The sequence below is a fragment of the Ranitomeya imitator genome, chromosome 4 (genome assembly GCF_032444005.1).
Source record: "Ranitomeya imitator isolate aRanImi1 chromosome 4, aRanImi1.pri, whole genome shotgun sequence".
Taxonomy (NCBI): domain Eukaryota; kingdom Metazoa; phylum Chordata; class Amphibia; order Anura; family Dendrobatidae; genus Ranitomeya; species Ranitomeya imitator.
The window spans coordinates 231,772,527-231,791,090 of record NC_091285.1 but is presented as its reverse complement, the minus strand read 5'-3'; the positions used below and the strand labels follow the sequence as shown (position 1 = coordinate 231,791,090).

General features: G+C 44.4%; 1 protein-coding gene across 4 annotated transcripts in view; it reads left to right on the top strand.

The window, feature by feature from the left end:
• The window catches only part of METTL25 (methyltransferase like 25), a 354,554-nt gene that overhangs the window by 15,532 nt on the left and 320,458 nt on the right, over nucleotides 1-18,564 (top strand). For all 4 annotated transcript variants that reach the window (XR_011320723.1, XR_011320722.1, XM_069764405.1 and 1 more), the window contains exon 2: nucleotides 1,473-1,687. Coding sequence is in view for 2 of the 4 variants with exons in the window: in XM_069764405.1 (XP_069620506.1) it covers nucleotides 1,477-1,687 (211 nt within the window). In the remaining 2 variants the exon portion in view is untranslated. The remainder of the gene's footprint in view (nucleotides 1-1,472; nucleotides 1,688-18,564) is intronic.

The following is an 18,564-nucleotide window of genomic DNA, read 5'->3' as shown; positions in this document are numbered from 1 at the left end:
CACCAGGATAGGCAAATTCGCCACTGGCGCCCTGTGCTCTTCACAGATGAAAGCAGGTTCACACTGAGCACATGTGACAGAGTCTCTAGAGATGCCGTGGAGAGCGATCTGCTGCCTGTAACATCCTTCAGCATGTCCGGTTTGGCAGTGGGTCAGTAATGGTATGGGGTGGCATTTCTTTGGATGGCCGCAGAGCCATTAATGTGCTCGCCAGAGGTAGCCTGACTACCATTAGGTACCGAGATGAGATCCTCAGACCCCTTGTGAGACCATATGCTGGTGCGGTTGGCCCTCGGTTCCTCCTAATGAAGAACAATGCCAGACCTCATGTGGCTGGAGTGTCAGCAGTTCCTGCAAGATGCAGGCATTGAAGCTATGGACTGGCCCGCCCGTTCACCAGACCAGAATCCGATTGAGCACATCTGGGACATCATGTTTCGCTCCATCCACCACAGATTTTCCAGGAGTTGGCGGATGCTTTAGTTCAGGTCTGGGAGGAGATCCCTCAGGAGACCATCCTCTGCCTCATCAGGAGCATGCCCAGGCGTTGTACAGTAGGGAGTTCATACAGGCATGTGGAGGCCATGCACAATAGTGAGCATCTTTTCCTTTTCATGAGGCATTTCCACTGAAGTTGGATCAGCCTGTAATTTGATTTTCCACTTTGATTTTGAGTATCATCCCAAATCCAGACCTCCATGGGATATTCATTTTGATTTACATTTATGTTTTATTGTTCTGAACACATTCCACTATCCAATGAATAAAAATTTGCAACTGGAATATTTCATTTAGAGATATCTAGGATGTGGTATTTTAGTGTTCCCTTTATTTTTTGAGCAGTGTACATAACACTCATAGCAGGTGCTCGCCGTCCCCAGACTCTGCTGCTGCTGCTGCTCTGGTCTCAGTGTTTTGGCTGCAGCCATGATGTTACATCTACAGCTCTCTTTACCGCTGCAGCCAATCAAAGAGCTCATCTGGTCTGTTCATGCAGACGACCCAACCTACTTGTTGTGGTGACAGTACTTTGATAGCTCTCATCACTGCTGCAGTCAATCACTGAGCCAGCATCTCATACTGGGTCCACTTTTCTGAAATTTGGAAACCCAAATAATAGTCCATTGAGATTTCTGTAATAATTGTCTCATTGTTGCTACTATAAATACTGCTGCACTGTTGGTAAAGAAATTGCAGGAAGACTATGTATTTCCCAAATATGAAAGCTTTTTTTTTTCTGAAATAACAAAAACTGTAAAAAAAAAAAAAACCTTTTGATTTTTGATCATCTTTTAATGAACCACTGAAACTAATAATAGTTTGTAACACTTATCGAGGCTAAGCAAGGGTTTAGTGTAAATGTTGGAGAAATCGCCTTTCATGTTGCTGTGTTCTTGTGATCCATCGCAGTCCCCAAATAATATGCATATGGTATTTTATCAATCTTACATTATGGATTCTCTTCATTATAGGGAAATGTATGCTTCCTGGACAGCTCCGAGTACGGACAAGGTGAAAGAGTCCTTAGAAAGCTTGCTGCAATTCTTACAGATGAGTGCTCACATTTCTGGGGCTCACACTGTCGAGTTTTATACAGAAGACATTTGGAAGAACAATGTGGGGGTCTCCCCTGAATCGGTCCTCTCCATGTTTAGTCAGCAGCAAGAGTCTCATTATCAATTTACACGTGAGTAAATTCTTACCCCACGCTCACACTATCACCATTTTGTGAGGTTTTTACCTCAGTATTTATAAGCCCAAACCAGGAGTGGGTGATAAATGCAGAAGTGGTGCATATGTTTCTATTATACTTTTCCTCTGATTGTTCCACTCCTGGTTTTGGCTTATAAATACTGAGTTAAAGTACTGACCAAATACTGAACATGAGCTTAACCGCTTTAACCCCCCCCCACCACTGTCACTTTATGAGGTAATGACTCTGGATCGCTTCAACCGATCCCACTGATTATGAGACTGTTGGTTTGTTTGTTTTTTTCCGTGACATATTGCACTTGTGTTTATTTGTGAAAAAATCTGAAATTTGGAACATTAAGCAATTTTCAAAGTTTTTGTTTTTATGCCCTTAAACAAGAGTCATGTCACACACAATAGTTAATAAATAACATTTTCCACATGTCTACTTTAGATCAGCACCATTTTGGAAACATTATTATTTTTTTATTAGGTTATAAAGGTTAAAAGTTGACCAGCGATTTTCTCATTTTTCCAACAAAAATTACAAAGCCCTTTTTTTTTTTTTTTCTTTTTAGGGACCACATCACATTTGAAGTGACTTTGGGGCCTATATGACAGAAAATACCCAAAAGTGACACCATTGTAAAAACTGCACCCCTCAAGGTGCACAAAACCACATTCACGAAGTTTATTAACCTTTCAGGTGCTTCATGAGAACTAAAGCAATGTGGAAGGAGAAAATGAACATTTAACTTTGTTTTAACCCACGTTTATTTTGAAAAGGGAAAATGGACTCCAAAATTTGTTGAGCAATTTTTCCCGAAAACGCCTGTACTCCATATGTGGGTGGGGTACAGCAGGTCTTAGAATGGAAGGAGCGCCATTGTACTTTTGGAGCGCAAAATTGGCTGGAATCCTTAGCGGGCATCATGTCACATTTGGACATCCCCTGATGTGCCTAAACAGTGGAAACCCACCACAAGGAATGTATCTAGATGTGTGATGAGCACCTTGAACCCCCAGGTGCTTCACAGAAGTTAATAAAAAAGAGCAGTGAAAATAAAAATGTTAATTTTTTTTTTCCACAAAAAATGTTTTTAGCTCTAATTTTCTCTATCCCCATGATGGCACCACGGAGAGAGGGGTCTGCCCCCAGGGACAGGAAACCTACAGATGAAAAAGGGCGTACCTCTCTCCCACATCAGTTGGTTTCCTGTCCCTGACGGGGAACCTACAGCACGTACCTGAAGAATTCTTCGTGGGATTCCAGGGAGCTGGCCGGTCGGTTCCTGACAGGGGGTGCCCTGTCACGGCTGGGTCCAGCAGGTTTTCTCCCCCCTTTTCTTCTGACCCTGAAGCACCACCACGGGGGTCGGATGGCCCTATGGGTGAGTGTTGCAGGGGGAGGCAGTGAAGAGGATCGAGCCTGCCTTCCCCAGTGGGAAAAAAAAAAAGGGGAGGAAAGAGGCAGGTGACGGCGGTCACCGATACAGCCTCTGTACCGCTAATCGGTACATGGAGGTAGCGGCGGCTACGCTACCATAGCAGGCGCTAGAGCGCGCAAAAGCGCCTCATGTCACCGCTGGACACCGCCGCCCAAACCGGACAAGGGCGAAACGATAAAACGCGCGCACAGGCGTCCCCGATAATATCTTCCCTATAGGACGCCTGTGCCGCGAACCGGAAGTGACGCGCGCGCATGCGCAGATGACCGCTTCTGCCGGCGGCAAGTTTAAAAAACAGCGTTCTCTAAGGGGGAAGCGTGGGAAACCCTCTCTTTGGTGAAAACGCAGAGCGGAACCACTATGAGCGTTAAAGAGCAGCAAGAGGCACAGGAATGTGCACAATCATCACCTGAGCAAGTACTGCGGCATCCGCGCTCACAGCATCAGCGCAAGGGAAACGCTTCCTCCCAGCAGCGCAGCAGCAGCGGACGCTCAGGGTCACAACGCAGCCGAGTCTCTGGGAAAAATACGCGGCCGGCGACGAATCCAGTGGATACAGTCCCGAGGCCAGAGACTGTATCTCTTAGTCGTAAGGGGTGAGTGATCTACGTGAAAGTAATAATGTAATACGAGATTACTTTTTTCTCCTAGGGAAGAAAATGTACAGGCAAATCAAAGCACAAAGAGTGTGCGATATGTTCGGAAAAACTACCTTCCTCATGGGAAAAAAAGCTATGCGGGTCCTGCATAGAAAAAACCATTCAGGAGGAATCTCCGGCGTTCGCATCAGACCTGAAAACACTAATAAAAAATCAAGTGGAGAGTGCCCTCAAAGGCATTAAAATTCCGAGGAAAAAACATAGATCAGGTCATAAGTCTCCCGAATCCAGTATAGACGAATCAGAAAATGAAACATCTGACTCTAATGACTCGTCGACATCCGAGACCTCTTCACTATCATCAGAGAGGGGACGCAGTTGCTTCCCCATCGAGGAGACAGACGCACTGGTAAAGGCCATCAGAACAACTATGGGTCTGGTAGACGAACGTCCTAAAAGAACAGCACAGGACATAATGTTCAGCGGACTAGAACAAAAGAAAAGAAGAGTATTTCCAATAAATGAGAAAATTCATTCTTTGATCAAAAAAGAATGGAAGAAACCGGATAAGAAAGTTCTTGACCCCCAAGAGAAAGTACCCGTTCGATGACCCAGCCTGCTCATCCTGGAGCAAGGCACCCAAACTGGATGTGGCCATAGCAAAGGCCTCTAAAAAATTTGCCCTGCCCTTCGAGGACACTCTAAAGGATCCGATGGACAAAAAGGCAGACACCTTCTTAAAAAACTCCTGGGAAGCAGCAGGAGGGGGTCTAAAACCAGCCATCGCAGCCACCTGCACGGCCCGTGCCTTAATGGTGTGGCTTGAGCATTTGGATTCTCAACTAAAGGAGAAAGTTCCAAGAGAGACAATACAAAAGTCAGTGTCCATGATGAAAGGGGCGGCAGCCTTTTTGGCCGACGCTTCGGTGGACTCAGCAAGATTAGCAGCCAGGTCGGCTTCTTTCTCAAACGCCGCAAGACGCGCCCTGTGGCTAAAGTGCTGGCCGGGGGACCTGCAGACAAAGACCAAGCTATGCTCAATACCTTGCGAAGGTGAATTCCTGTTTGGATCAACGCTGGACTACATCCTCGACAAAGCAGGAGATAAAAAGAAATCTTTCCCCGGGTTCCCCAACCAGTCATATAGGCGCTCCTTTCAGAACAGAAAGGTCATGCGGAAAAGACCTCCAAAAGGAAATAAAGACGGATGGGAAGATAGAAGAAGAAACAAAAACAGGGGCTTCTTGTTCAACAACCCCCCCCCCCCCCCTCCAGATAATAAAAAATCCCAATGAACGTATTCCCCGGGTCGGAGGGAGACTAGCCGAGTTTCTTCCAGCCTGGGAAAGAATTTCAAACAGTCCTTGGATTCTAGGTATTATACGAGAAGGCCTCAAATTCAAATTTCGTATCCCTCCCGGCAACTCCTTCATGGTAACGCCTCAAAAACAATCACACGAACAGTCAGCTCTCCAGAAGGAGATTCTGAACCTAATCCAGAAAGGTGTATTGCAAGAAGTCCCATGCCAGGAAAGAGGTACGGGTTTCTATTCTCCTCTCTTCCTCCGCAAAAAAACGGACGGATCGTACAGAACGATCATAAATCTCAAAAAACTAAACAGTTTCCTGGAGATACAACATTTCAAAATGGAGACAATAAAATCTTGCGTGAGAATACTCATTCCCTTGTGTTTCATGACTGTTCTAGATTTACGAGACGCATATTACCATGTGCCCATCCACAGAGATTATCAAAAATATCTCAGACTGGCAGTGAATATCCAGGGGGAAGTAAAACACTTCCAATTCCGGGCTCTCCCCTTCGGGATAGCCATCGCTCCTCGGGTATTCACGAAAATAATGTCAGAGGTAATGGCCCACATACGGGAACAGAATATCTTAATAGTTCCCTATCTGGACGACCTCCTCGTGGTAGGGAACTCATTTCAACACTGCGAACAACAGTTGAATCTGGTCATTGCTTCTCTGTCGAGTCTAGGGTGGCTGCTAAACATACCCAAGTCCAAAATGGTGCCATCCCAGGTACAGGAGTACTTAGGGATAGTCCTAGACTCGATCACGCAGACATGCTATCTTCCTCAGGAGAAGGTTCAAAAAATGACACAGGCAGTGTTACAGCTGACGGTATCCCCAGTCACTACTCTGAGGAGAGCAATGTCCCTTCTGGGCTCTATGACTGCCTGTATCCCGGCAGTACAGTGGGCACAACGTCATTCCCGGGATCTACAATGGGAGACTTTAAATTTAGGCATATCTCTGCACGGAAATTTAGACGGGCAGTTAAGTATATCACCAAACACGATACACTCCCTAGCATGGTGGGCAGACCCAGGGAATTTAACCAAAGGGGTTCCTTGGGCGCTACCGACGGAGAAGATTCTAACGACGGATGCAAGCCCCTGGGGCTGGGGAGCACATATAGGCGATCAAGTGGCACAGGGGAGTTGGAACAAAAGTCAAGAGCTAGACTCTTCCAACATGAAAGAACTGCTAGCGGTAAAACTGGCCCTAACACACTTTCTATATCTCCTTCACGGTCATCACGTAAAAGTCTTTTCGGACAACCAGGTAGTGGTTGCATATCTAAACCACCAAGGGGGAACCAGGTGTCGAGCTCTGATGGAGGTAACCCAATCCATCTTCCACATAGCGGAACACAGTCTAAAGTCCTTGACAGCTCTCCACTTAAAAGGCTCCGAAAACCAAACTGCAGACTTCCTGAGCAGAACATGCTTAAAGCAGGGGGAGTGGGAACTAAACCAGTCGGTCTTCGATCAAATCGTGAATCTCTGGGGTCTACCAGAAATAGACCTATTCGCGAACAGCCAAAACTGCAAAGTAAAAACATTCTGCTCAATCGATCCCCGGGGGAACCCCGTAGCTCTAGATGCACTGACAATTCCTTGGAACTATCATCTCGCCTATGCGTTCCCTCCAATGTCGCTCATCCCCTTAGTGTTGAGGAAAATTCGGGAGGAGGGAGCCACAGTGATACTAATAGTGCCATTCTGGCCCCGCAGAATATGGTTTTCTTGGCTAAGAAAAATGTCCATATCAAGTCCATGGGTTCTACCAGACACTCCGAAACTTCTGTCCCAGGGTCCAGTATTTCACCCCAATGTAAAACATTTACACATGATAGCATGGCTTTTGAAAGGAGGTTGCTAAGGGACAAAGGGTTCTCTCCTAACTTGGTGTCCACTCTTTTACAGAGTAGAAAACCCGTAACCACTAAAATATATGGGAAAGTCTGGAAAAAATTTATGTCAGTATCAGGGGCAGACCCGTCCGGGGAGATCCCAATAGAGAAAATCCTTGAGTTCTTACAAAAAGGTCTGGAAAGAGGTTTGGCTACAAGCACTCTAAAGGTTCAGGTAGCAGCCTTGGGAGCACTGTATAATTATGATTTGGCCAGAAATCGGTGGGTCATGCGATTTATTAAAGCCTCATCTAGGTCCACACCAATTCCCCTCCACAACTCTCCTCCATGGGATCTAAACCTCGTACTAAACGCTCTAACCAAACCTCTCTTTGAGCCCCTGACAGAAATTCCTTTAAAGATCTTATCTCTAAAAACCACACTCCTAGTGGCCCTAACCTCAGCTCGTCGTGTCAGCGATATACAAGCGTTATCTTCATGCCCGCCCTTTACTCAGATACTTGATGACAGAGTCATTCTAAAAACTGACCCGGCTTATCTCCCTAAAATAGCGTCAGTTTCATAGAACGCAAGAAATGTCTTTACCCTCCTTTTGTCCCAACCCTAAAAATGAGGGGGAAAAGACACTGCATACCCTAGATGTAAAAAGATGTCTGGTCCAATATCTATCAGCCACTAGGGAGTGCAGGAAAGATAGGGCTCTGTTTGTCTGCTTCCAGGGTCCACGGAAGGGACAAAAAGCATCGAAAGCCACCTTAGCGAGATGGATAAGAGACGCCATCGCCCTATCTTACTCATCCTGTGGGACAGCCATCCCAGAGAATATAAAGGCTCATTCGACCAGAGCAGTGGCATCATCCTGGGCGGAGAGAGCTGGCGCTTCAATACAACAGATATGTAGAGCGGCCACTTGGTCTTCCCAGTCTACATTTTTCAAGCATTACCGCTTAGACTTGACCTCCTCTGATCCTACCTTTGGGCGAAGGGTTCTAGAGGCAGTGGTCCCTCCCTAAGAGTTCTATCTATTCAAATCTCTCCGTGGTGCCATCATGGGGATAGAGAAAATGGTAGTTACCTGCCGATAACGGTATTTCTCTGATCCCATGATGGCACCCGTATATTCCCTCCCTTTTTACACACAGGTGTGCACTTGATAATGTACTAGTAATTAATTTTAGTCACGGTGCCTCTGTTAAGTTAAATAGGTTAAGTTTAATTTGTGCAAATATTGAGTTGCAGCTGAAGTTCTGTATAAGGCTCTGTAATCCAACTGATGTGGGAGAGAGGTACGCCCTTTTTCATCTGTAGGTTTCCTGTCCCTGGGGGCGGACCCCTCTCTCCGTGGTGCCATCATGGGATCAGAGAAATACCGTTATCGGCAGGTAACTACCATTTTTTATTTTCACATCAGTAACGAGAGAAAATGGACCCCAAAACTTTTTCTGCAATTTATCCTGAGTACACCAATACCCCATATGTGGTGGAAAACTACTTTTGAGACATAGTGCAAAGCTCAGAAGGGAAGAAGCGCCATATTGGAGTTAAGATTTTGTTGGACTGGTTTGACGTGCCATGTCACGTTGACAGAGCCCCTAAGGTGCCAGAACAGAACCCCCCTCCATAAATTACCTCATTTTACAAATTACACCCCCCAATGAATTAATCTGGGGGTTCAGTGATCATATTGACACCTCAGGTGTGTCAAAGAATTTTATACCATTTTGCTGTGAGGAAAGAATAATTACATTTTTACCACTAAAATGTTGTTGTAGCCTCAGATTTTACATTTTGACATGGGTAAATGGGTGAAAATGGCCCCAAAATTTGTTCCACAATTTCTGCTAAATGTGGAAATGCCCCATATGTGGCTGTATGGTACTGCTTAGGCATACGGCTAGACTCTGGAGGGACGGAGCGCTATTTGCCTCCTGGAGTGCAGAGATTCTTATAATTGGAGTATACGGACTCCATGTACAGAGCCCCTAATTGCTAGAAGAGCAGAATCATTCCTTAAGTGACCCCATTTTGGAAATTATACCCCCTTGGGAATTTATCTACAGATGTAGGGACTATTTTGACTCCATGGGTGTTTTCCAGAAACAAGCAGCAGTGGATGTTGCAGAGTGAAAATTGCAAACTGCCATTGTAGTGCGCTGTATGTTGTAGTACCCGGCTGGTATTTCTGGAGACATGCACTCGTAAATTAGGCGAGCTCTCATCGCTACAGAAATTCCAAACGTGTATGCTAAATGTGGTTTGGGCACACTGTGTGGCTCAGAAGGGAGGGGGGCATTTGGATTTGGGAGCACAGAATTTTGTTGGATTTCTTTTGGGAGGTTAGGAGCTGTAGCGCTGTTTTATTTTATATTTCCGTTAGCAGATGACAGACCTGAGTGGGGACTTGCTTTTATTGGGAACATTTAACATAACATTTGGGATTACATTTATCCTGTGCTGTACACTGAGCATTTATATCGGGGTTTCCATCTAAATCTCCGAGTGACGTGATTTTACATAAAACCCCTGAGGGATGCATTCACTATGAGTCAGCAGAATTACTGTGGACTTCTCTCTGGCATCTGTTCAGTGTTGCCCTTCTTTTCAGAAAAACAAAAAACTAGTAGATCGCATTTTTATGCATGCCTAAAAAGACTGACACCACCAGATCACAGGGCAAACTGCATCCCTAGTGCCTCCATCTGCCTCATTATAGGGAATCTTCTGCAAGAGGTTCTGTCTGAATCACGTATTTCAGAGATTTACACAAAAACCTCGGTGTAAGCACTCAGCGCAGAGCGCTGGATAAATGGGAGCCGAGTCTTACTGTGATCTTTGGGAGGCAGAATGAAAAAATCAACAGCAGGTGAAGTTATATTTTTTTGCATCGCTTTATTCTGAGCTATAACTTTTTTTAAATTTTTCTACTGATGGAGCTGTGAGGTGGCTTCTTTTTGCGGGACAAGATGATATTTCCAGTTATATCATTTGTATTTGCCTTCGTCTTTTTGATTGCGTTTTATTCCACTTTTGTGGTCGGCGATAGATGAAAAAGCTGTTTTTTTTCCCTGTTTATTTTATTTTTTACTGTGTTCACTTAAGGGGTCAACTAGTGTGACAGTTTTGTGGGGCAGGGATTTCCAGACAGTGTTACAAAACGTGTATAATTTTTTTTTTCTTTCTTACTTAAATTTCTATCTATCTATCTATACATACACACACACACACACACACACACACACACACACACACACACACACACACACACACACATATATACACACACACACACAGTATTTTCCGGCGTATAAGATGACTTTTTAACCCCTGATACGGCTTGTGCAGGGAGCTGTCCTGTATGGTTCCCAGGGTCCGAAGGAGAGGAGACTCTACTTCAGGCCCTGGGATCCATATTCATGTAAAAAAACAAAAAAGAATAAAAATATATGGGATATACTTACCCTCCGATGGCCCCCGGCTCTCAGCGGTGCAAGCGGCAGCCTCCGTTCCTAAGGATGCATTGAGCGAAGGACCTTCGATGACGTTGCGGTCGCGTGACCACGACGTCATCGAAGGAACGGAGGCTGCTGCTTGCACCGCTAAGAGCCGGGGGCCGTTGGAGGGTAAGAATATCCCATATTTTTTATTTGTAGTCATTTTTTTTTTTTTTTTTAACATGAATATGGATCCCAGCGCCTGAAGGTGAGTCTCCTCTCCTCCAGACCCTGGGAACCATCCGCACCGCACACGCCGTATAAGATGACTGGGCGTATAAGATGACCCCCGTCTTATACGGCGAGTATATGCCAAACTACATATTTTATATGGAAAAGTTGGGGGTCGTCTTATACGCCCAGTCGTCTTATACACCAGAAAATACGGTATATAATATATTTTTTACTCTGACCCACTGTGGCTCTCACTTTTACTTCTCTGATCGTTATAAACCATGCTTTGTAACTGTCATTGCTACACTGCGTATGATCTAGCTAACTTGCTAGAGCTTTGTAACCTGGGTGTCGTCATGATATCAGCTGATCAGCGGCAGCTGACTCGCTAGGACTTACCCAATACTTTCAAGGACACAAGCACTTCCCGTGGCAGGGCATCAGTGTATTGTGAAATCAAATACAGTATGAAATAAATTAATGTCTCTGTGACCAAGAATCCTAACCGAAGTAAGAATAAGTAGACAGTCGGAGAATACAGTTGTGCGCAAAAGTTTACATACCCCAGCAGAAATTTTGCTTTCTTGGCCTGTTTTCAGGGAATATGAAAGACTAGATGGTGGCCCGATTCTAATGCATCGGGTATTCTAGAATATGCATGTCCACGTAGAATATTGCCCAGCCACGTATGTAACAGGTTAAAAAAGACTGAAAATAAAAAATAAACATATACTCACCCTCTGAAGGCCCCTTGTAGTCTTGGCGCCTGTGTGCGGTGCACGCGGCAGCTTCCGATCCCAGGGTTGGTATGAGCGCAGGACCTGTGATGATGTCGCGGTCACATGACTGTGTTGTCATGGCAGGTCCTTCTCGCATAGCATCCTTGACACCGGAACCTGCCGCTTGCACTGCCGAGGACAGGGCGACACGTCGGAGAGTGAGAATAACTTTTTATTATTATTATTATTTGTAACATTAGATCTTTTTACTATTCATGCTGCATTCGCAGCATGAATAGTAAAGAGTTGGTCACACAGGGTTAATGGAGTGCGTTACACCGCGGTTTGTTAACGCAGTCATTAACCCTGTGTGAGGGCTGACTGGAGGGGAGTATGGAGTGGGCACTGACTGCGGGGAGGAAAGAGCAGACATTTTGCCGGCGGACTGTGCCCGTCGCTGATTGGTCGTGGCAAAACACCCACGACCAATCGGCGACTTGGATTTCCATGACAGACAGAGGCCGCGACCAATGAATATCCGTGACAGACAGACGGAAGTGACCCTTAGACAATTATATAGTAGATAACACCAAACCTTTTTCTCCACTCATGGTTAGTGGTTGGGAGGAGCCATTTATTTTCAAACTACTGTGTTTTCTCTTTTTGAATCAGAATGACAACCCAAGACATCCAAATGACCCTGATCAAAAGTTCACATACCCAATTTCTTAATACCGTGTATTGCCCCCTCTAACATCAATGACAGCTTGAAGTCTTTTGTGGTAGTTGTGGATGAGGTTCTTTATTTTCTCAGATGGTAAAGCTGCCCACTCTTCTTGGCAAAAAGCCTCCAGTCCCTGTAAATGCCTGGGCTGTCATGTGTTCAATGTGCAAAGCAGTCATCAAAGCAAAAGGTGGCTACTTTGAAGAACCTAGAATATAAGACATAATTTCAGTTGTTTCACACTTTTTTGTTAAGTATATAATTCCACATGTGTTATTTCATAGTTTTGATGCCTTCAATGTGAATGTACAATTTTCATAGTCATGACAATACAGAAAAATCTTTAAATGAGAAGGTGTCCAAACTTTTGGTCTGTACTGTATATCTTGCTGTACATGTATTTAATTAATAAATTATGATTTTTCTGAAAAAAAAAAACACAGCGTGGTCTCCCCCATAATTTTCATAACCAACAGAGGGAAAGCGGATAGCTGAGGGCAGACTTTTATAGCATGTGAAAAGGGTAATACCCATGGAGCTTCCCAGGCTTGTATATCAGCTCACAGCTGTATACTTAGCCTTTCCTGGTTATTAAAACGGGGGGATTCCCCACAAAAATGTCGTAGGGTACACTTATATTTAATAACCAGCAAAGGCCAGGCAGACGGCTTCTGTCTGGTGTTAATTGCCAATATCCATTGCCCCTTTCCTGGCTATGTCCCAGAGTAAAAATATCAGCTCTGAGCCGCCGAAGAAAAGGTTCTTTCTCACGCAGCGGTGCCGTAAGTGAGGTCATAAGTGATCCGAATCATCGCGGGACATTAGGGATCAATGCGAATAGGTGAGGTATATGGTGTTTTTTTTCTTCTCCTTTTTGAGGTGACATGGGCATCAGGGATTAGGTGTTAAGATGTTTATATGGTGTTTTGTTTTGATTTTTTTTTTTTTACAGGAGACAAAGGTCTTCAGAGATTAGGTGTAAGGGAAGTACATATAGTGTAGCTTTGTTTTTTTTATGTCAATATTTCTTCCAACTTTTTTTTTCTTTACTTTGAGCACAGGCAGTGTCTGACTAGGCACATCAGCCGCCACCTGCTCCTGCTGTAATCGGTGACAGCAGGCTGATGGAACTAGTAGTCTCTCATCAGTCAGTGCCGGTGACCTGCGATATGCTTTTTACCATGGGTCACAGTGACAGCGTGAGCCTGCAGCACTCTGACCGACGGTAACAATCTACCAGTGGTAACATTACTGCTGATCAGAATCGCTCTACTGGTGTTTCCTGCGCTGATGACAGTGTGGTAATTGCCTGATTTGAAGTCCGTAAAAATGCAAGCAACATCTCAGCAAATCTGCTGCAAATAAATATTTTTATACAGCGAATTTGACTGACTCAATTGAAGTCAATGTGTGAAAAACGTGGCAAAAACGCACAAAGACTTTGTTTACTTTATTGGCATAAGGATTCTCTAGCGTTTTTGGGCCAATTCCTTCTGGTAAAATCACACAATGTGCAGACAGACCAAGGGGTGCAGTTTTTAGAATGGGGAACTTTTGGGTATATTTTGTTATATAGGCCCTCAAAGTCACTTCAAAGGTCCCTTGCTGCTAAAATTTTAACCCTTCTAACTTCCTAACAAAAAAAATTGTTTTAAAAATCTTGCTGATGGAAAGTAGGCATGTGGTAAATGTTATATATTATTTTGTGTGATAGCACGCTCTGGTTTAAGGGCATAAAAATTAAGTCTGAAAATAGCTAATTTTTCTTCAAGTTTCCAATATTTTCACAAATAAACACACAAAATATTGTCCTAAATTTACTAGTGATGAGCGAGTATACTTGTTGGCAGGTTTTCCCGATCACGCTCAGGTTTTCCTGAGCACGCTCGGGTGATCTCCAAGTATTTGTTAGTGCTCGTAGATTTAGTTTTCATCGCAGCAGCTGAATGATTTACAGCTACTAGCCAGCCTGAGTACATGTGGGGGTTGCTAGGGAATCCCCACATGTAATCAAGCTGTCTATAATTCAGCTGCAGCAAGGAAAACTAAATCTTTGAGCAGTCATAAATACTCGGAGACCACCCAAGCAACGACTACACTCGCTCATCACTAAAATTTACCACTAACATGAAGTACAATGTGTCTCAAAAACAGTATTAGAATCACTGGAATTTGTTGAAGTGTTTCAGAGTGATTACCTCATAAAGTGACACTGGTCAGAATTGAAAAAATTGGCCTGGTCGTGAAGGTAAAATTGGGTTCTGGCGTGACAGGGTTCAAATAAGCTCTGGAGGCAGATTCTCATGCAGATCAGTGTCCGGCCCTCAGATCTTAACAGCTAATTTACATAGAAGAAAAAACATGGATTTCTCTGTAATAAGACATCAGATCACAGATATCAAGGTATGAATTTATTCAGCTTCATATGACTTACAAGCCCATATAAACTGCTTACAAGAGTTGATCCTGCTGATGCTCCAGTTTATAATGTATGTATGCAGACTGTGCTGCTGATGTTAGAAGAAATAATCTTAGAATTATCAGGTTCTAGGAGCTGGTCCGTTTAGAAGGTTCTCTTGTGTTTGTCAGTGTGTCACATTGTAATTAGACCTACATATTGTCACGACGGTGACTTACAGGTCTCCTTAGCGTTGCTCTGCTCACCATGCGGTTTTATTCCCACGTCTTGCCATCCTACTGAGTCTGCTTCATGTAGCACTGCTGCACCTCCATACAGCTTCCATCTAGTCTTTGGGGGCATGGCAGGTCTATGCAGTAACTTAACACTGCTGTGTCCTGCAGAGATCTTTCTCCCCAGCCTATCCCTTGTGAACAGTTCTTCATTAAGCAGCTCCTCTCGTCACTCCTTACCCAAACGTTTGTTCCTGCCGTTTGTTAATGGAGAGCAGAATTAAAAAACAAGCACACACGTGGACAAACAACTTGTCTTCTCGTCACACATCCAACATTCATGGTCCGAGTGTGTACTGTGATGTTCAGACTGTCCGTGAGTTTCTGATTCGAACTCAAAAGCCTCTTGTATTTCTACTAGATGGTGGCCCGATTCTAACGCATCGGGTATTCTAGAGTATGTATGTATGTATATAGCAGCCACATAGTATATAGCATAGGCCGCGTAGTATAAAGGAGCCATAACTACAACAGGAGGAAAAAAAAGGAGGAAAAAACCTCCACTATTCTAGAAAAAACACCACAGAAAAACAGGCAAAGGTGCTTACCTGTCTAGGCCTCAAATCAAATGCACTCTCATGGTGCAGTGGGCCCAAGTAAAGATGGCGACTACACAGGTGTGATAATATCAGTTAAGACAGCCAGCCTACAATCAGGGAATGGCTGCTTGGCACACCAGTGCAAATAAATAATCTGCAGCAGTGTTCACACAGAGTATGCACAGCAACTGGATCCTAGCCTATTAGTAACGCCATGTGGCGGGCTGAAATAATTACCAGCAAAGTTGAGTCAAAGCCCAGTTCCTCTCTCCTATAAACACTGTCCAGCCAAGAGAAAATGAAAAAAAATATAACTTTTAATCATATTTTTAAAAAAAATACCCAAAGAATAAAGTGATAAAGTGCATATTAAAATCTCATTTATCAACTATATTGTCCATCCGGACCAACATATCATAGGGATATGGATACCTCCTTTGACCAGAGGTCCCTATAAGTCATACACTAAATCCAATTCTGATCAGATTAGATGCCCAATCATGAATTACTAGACCGTAAATTAAACCATCCCGACATCATACATGATGTTCTTATTAGAGGGATATAAACACGGTCTCTATGTGGACTAATCAGCTTGGTTGCATATCTTGTTTGTCACACACAGAAAAAATATATAAAGGAAAGATCTCACCCATCAAGCGTGCAGGCATCGATCATCACCTCTCTGTTTCCAAGCAACCAGGCTCCATTGCAAGCCCGAGTATTACCAGGACAGAACCCTAGTTGCCTATGTAGTAGCTATGTACCCTATTTGAGTATAGAGGTCCCCTGAGGAGTCGTGGCAGAGACGAAACGCGTCGGGATGTACAGGGACAAATAGGGCTATTGTATTTAAGGGTCAGATGTGGACTGCCCTTGTAAGGGCGGGAGTTTTGGGATCAGGGCCATATTAGCCTATACAGGGCATATCTAATATATAATTGCCTAGAATACTACTTCCTGCAATTTGTGCCAACTTCCGTGGCTTTGTCCGGAGCTAATGTCCGGAGCTAATGTCCGGAGATAAGTGACGTCAACAGTGTCCAGTGTCTGATTGGTTGCCGCCTGCTGCGAGCGACCAATCAGAAATGTGCCGTACTGTGACACACTCCGCCCGCCATTTTGGTGTGATTTTTGAATTTTTACCTCACAGCAAGTTTCTACTGCGTGGAGGCGGGCCCAGTGACGTTGCTCTTCTAGCTCCTGCCGAATTTCGTCAAAAAAATAATAATACCATTTACCAAAACTATATATATTTAGTTGTGAAGTGGTTCAGTGACATTTTCACACCAATTTTGAACTTTTGTTTGGTGTTTTCTCCATATACTGCCTATTATTTTTGTTCTTTCTTACTATTATTTATTAATTGTATTATTCTTACATTTGAATAAATAAAGTATATATGGATTCTAGACTCCCGATTCTTTAGAATCGGGCTGCCATCTAGTTAGGTCATAATTGGATCCACTCCCTCTATGGAGCCTAGTTGCTTGGAAACAGAGAGGTGATGATCGATGCCTGCACGCTTGATGGGTGAGATCTTTCCTTTATATATTTTTTCTGTGTGTGACAAACAAGATATGCAACCAAGCTGATTAGTCCACATAGAGACCGTGTTTATATCCCTCTAATAAGAACATCATGTATGATGTCGGGATGGTTTAATTTACGGTCTAGTAATTCATGATTGGGCATCTAATCTGATCAGAATTGGATTTAGTGTATGACTTATAGGGACCTCTGGTCAAAGGAGGTATCCATATCCCTATGATATGTTGGTCCGGATGGACAATATAGTTGATAAATGAGATTTTAATATGCACTTTATCACTTTATTCTTTGGGTATTTTTTTTTAAAATATGATTAAAAGTTATATTTTATATTATTTTTCTATTCGCCACGACAGCACCCACTAGAGAGAGGGGATCCGCCCCTAGGAACAGGAAACCTACAGAGAGATAAAAGGGGCGGCTCCCCCTCGCTCCTCAGTTGGTTTCCTGTTCCTAGATGGAGACCCACAGAGAAGACTCTATGGATAGGAAGAGGAAGACCTGCCTGGACTACCGCCTGTACGACTCTGCTGAGCGGCAGGGGTTCCAGAAGCAGGTAGACAGAGTCGGGGGAATGATCCTGCGGGCTCCCCCCTCATCTGGTGCGGCTGACAGGCAGCCTGAAGTTATCCAACGGTCTCCCTGCTGGGACACCGTTGTGGAGACGCCGACAGTGCGGGTACCTGGTGCGACGTCCTCCGGTGTGCGTCTGGGCAGCGGTGAGACGGTTCCACGATACGAGGCCCTCCTGTCCCTCCAAGGTAAGAGGTGACATGGTGAGATGCAGCAGGCAGCGGCGTCTCCCGGCATACAGGACGCGGGCGCATGCGCAGTAGCGTCGGCGTCCCGGAAATGGAGAGGAACTTCCGGGGCACGGTGTTGGAGGTCATTTCCGGGGGAACCGCCATATTGGATTCCCCCATGTGGTGCCATTACTCTAAACGCCGGATCTGTAAGTAAAAAAAAAAAAAAAAAAAGTGGAGACAAAGCAAGGGGTGTGTACATTACTACACTATAAAGTGTAGTCAGTTAAGGCAGTCAGTGTGCCATTATGTTGTCCCAAGAGGAGGTCAGGGTGCACCCTATGGAAGAGCCATTAGTCCCTAGTGGTGAAGCCAGGAAAAGGAATAGTGGACACTCTAAAATAAGTGACTCCACTGATAAATCAGGAAGAAAATCCTCCCGTTCCACACCCCAAGCTAAGGCATCTCCGCAGCCGGTATAAATATTACGCTGGGTGAGTGCGTATATAGCTTCACTGAAGCTTATATTGATTCCTTTGCTTATATTATTTCTAGGCAAAGAGGACGGGGAAGAGTAAGCACAAACAATGTGCCATATGTACCGAACCCCTGCCTGACTCCTATCTTAAAAGTCTGTGTCAGGCATGTATAGACAACACCTTACGGCAGGAGGAATCGGTTAAAATGAATGAGATACGTCTCATAATTCGGGAAGAACTCCAGTCGTTGGGAGGTGGTTCTACTTCTTCAGTAAATATGGAGAAACGAAAGAGGAAAACATCCTCTCCTAGAGCTGACACATCAGCGGAGAGTGGGGAGGTCGACTCTGATATTTCTCAGCAATCTAATTCCTCAGAGGAAGAGGACTTCGTCTGTTTTCCAACTGAGGGCATAAACAACCTAGTAAAATCAGTGAGAAATACGATGGGGGTGTCTGAATCAAAAGAACCCCAGACGCCACAAGAAGTTATGTTCGCTGGTCTTTCTCAGAAGAAAGGCCACGTATTTCCAA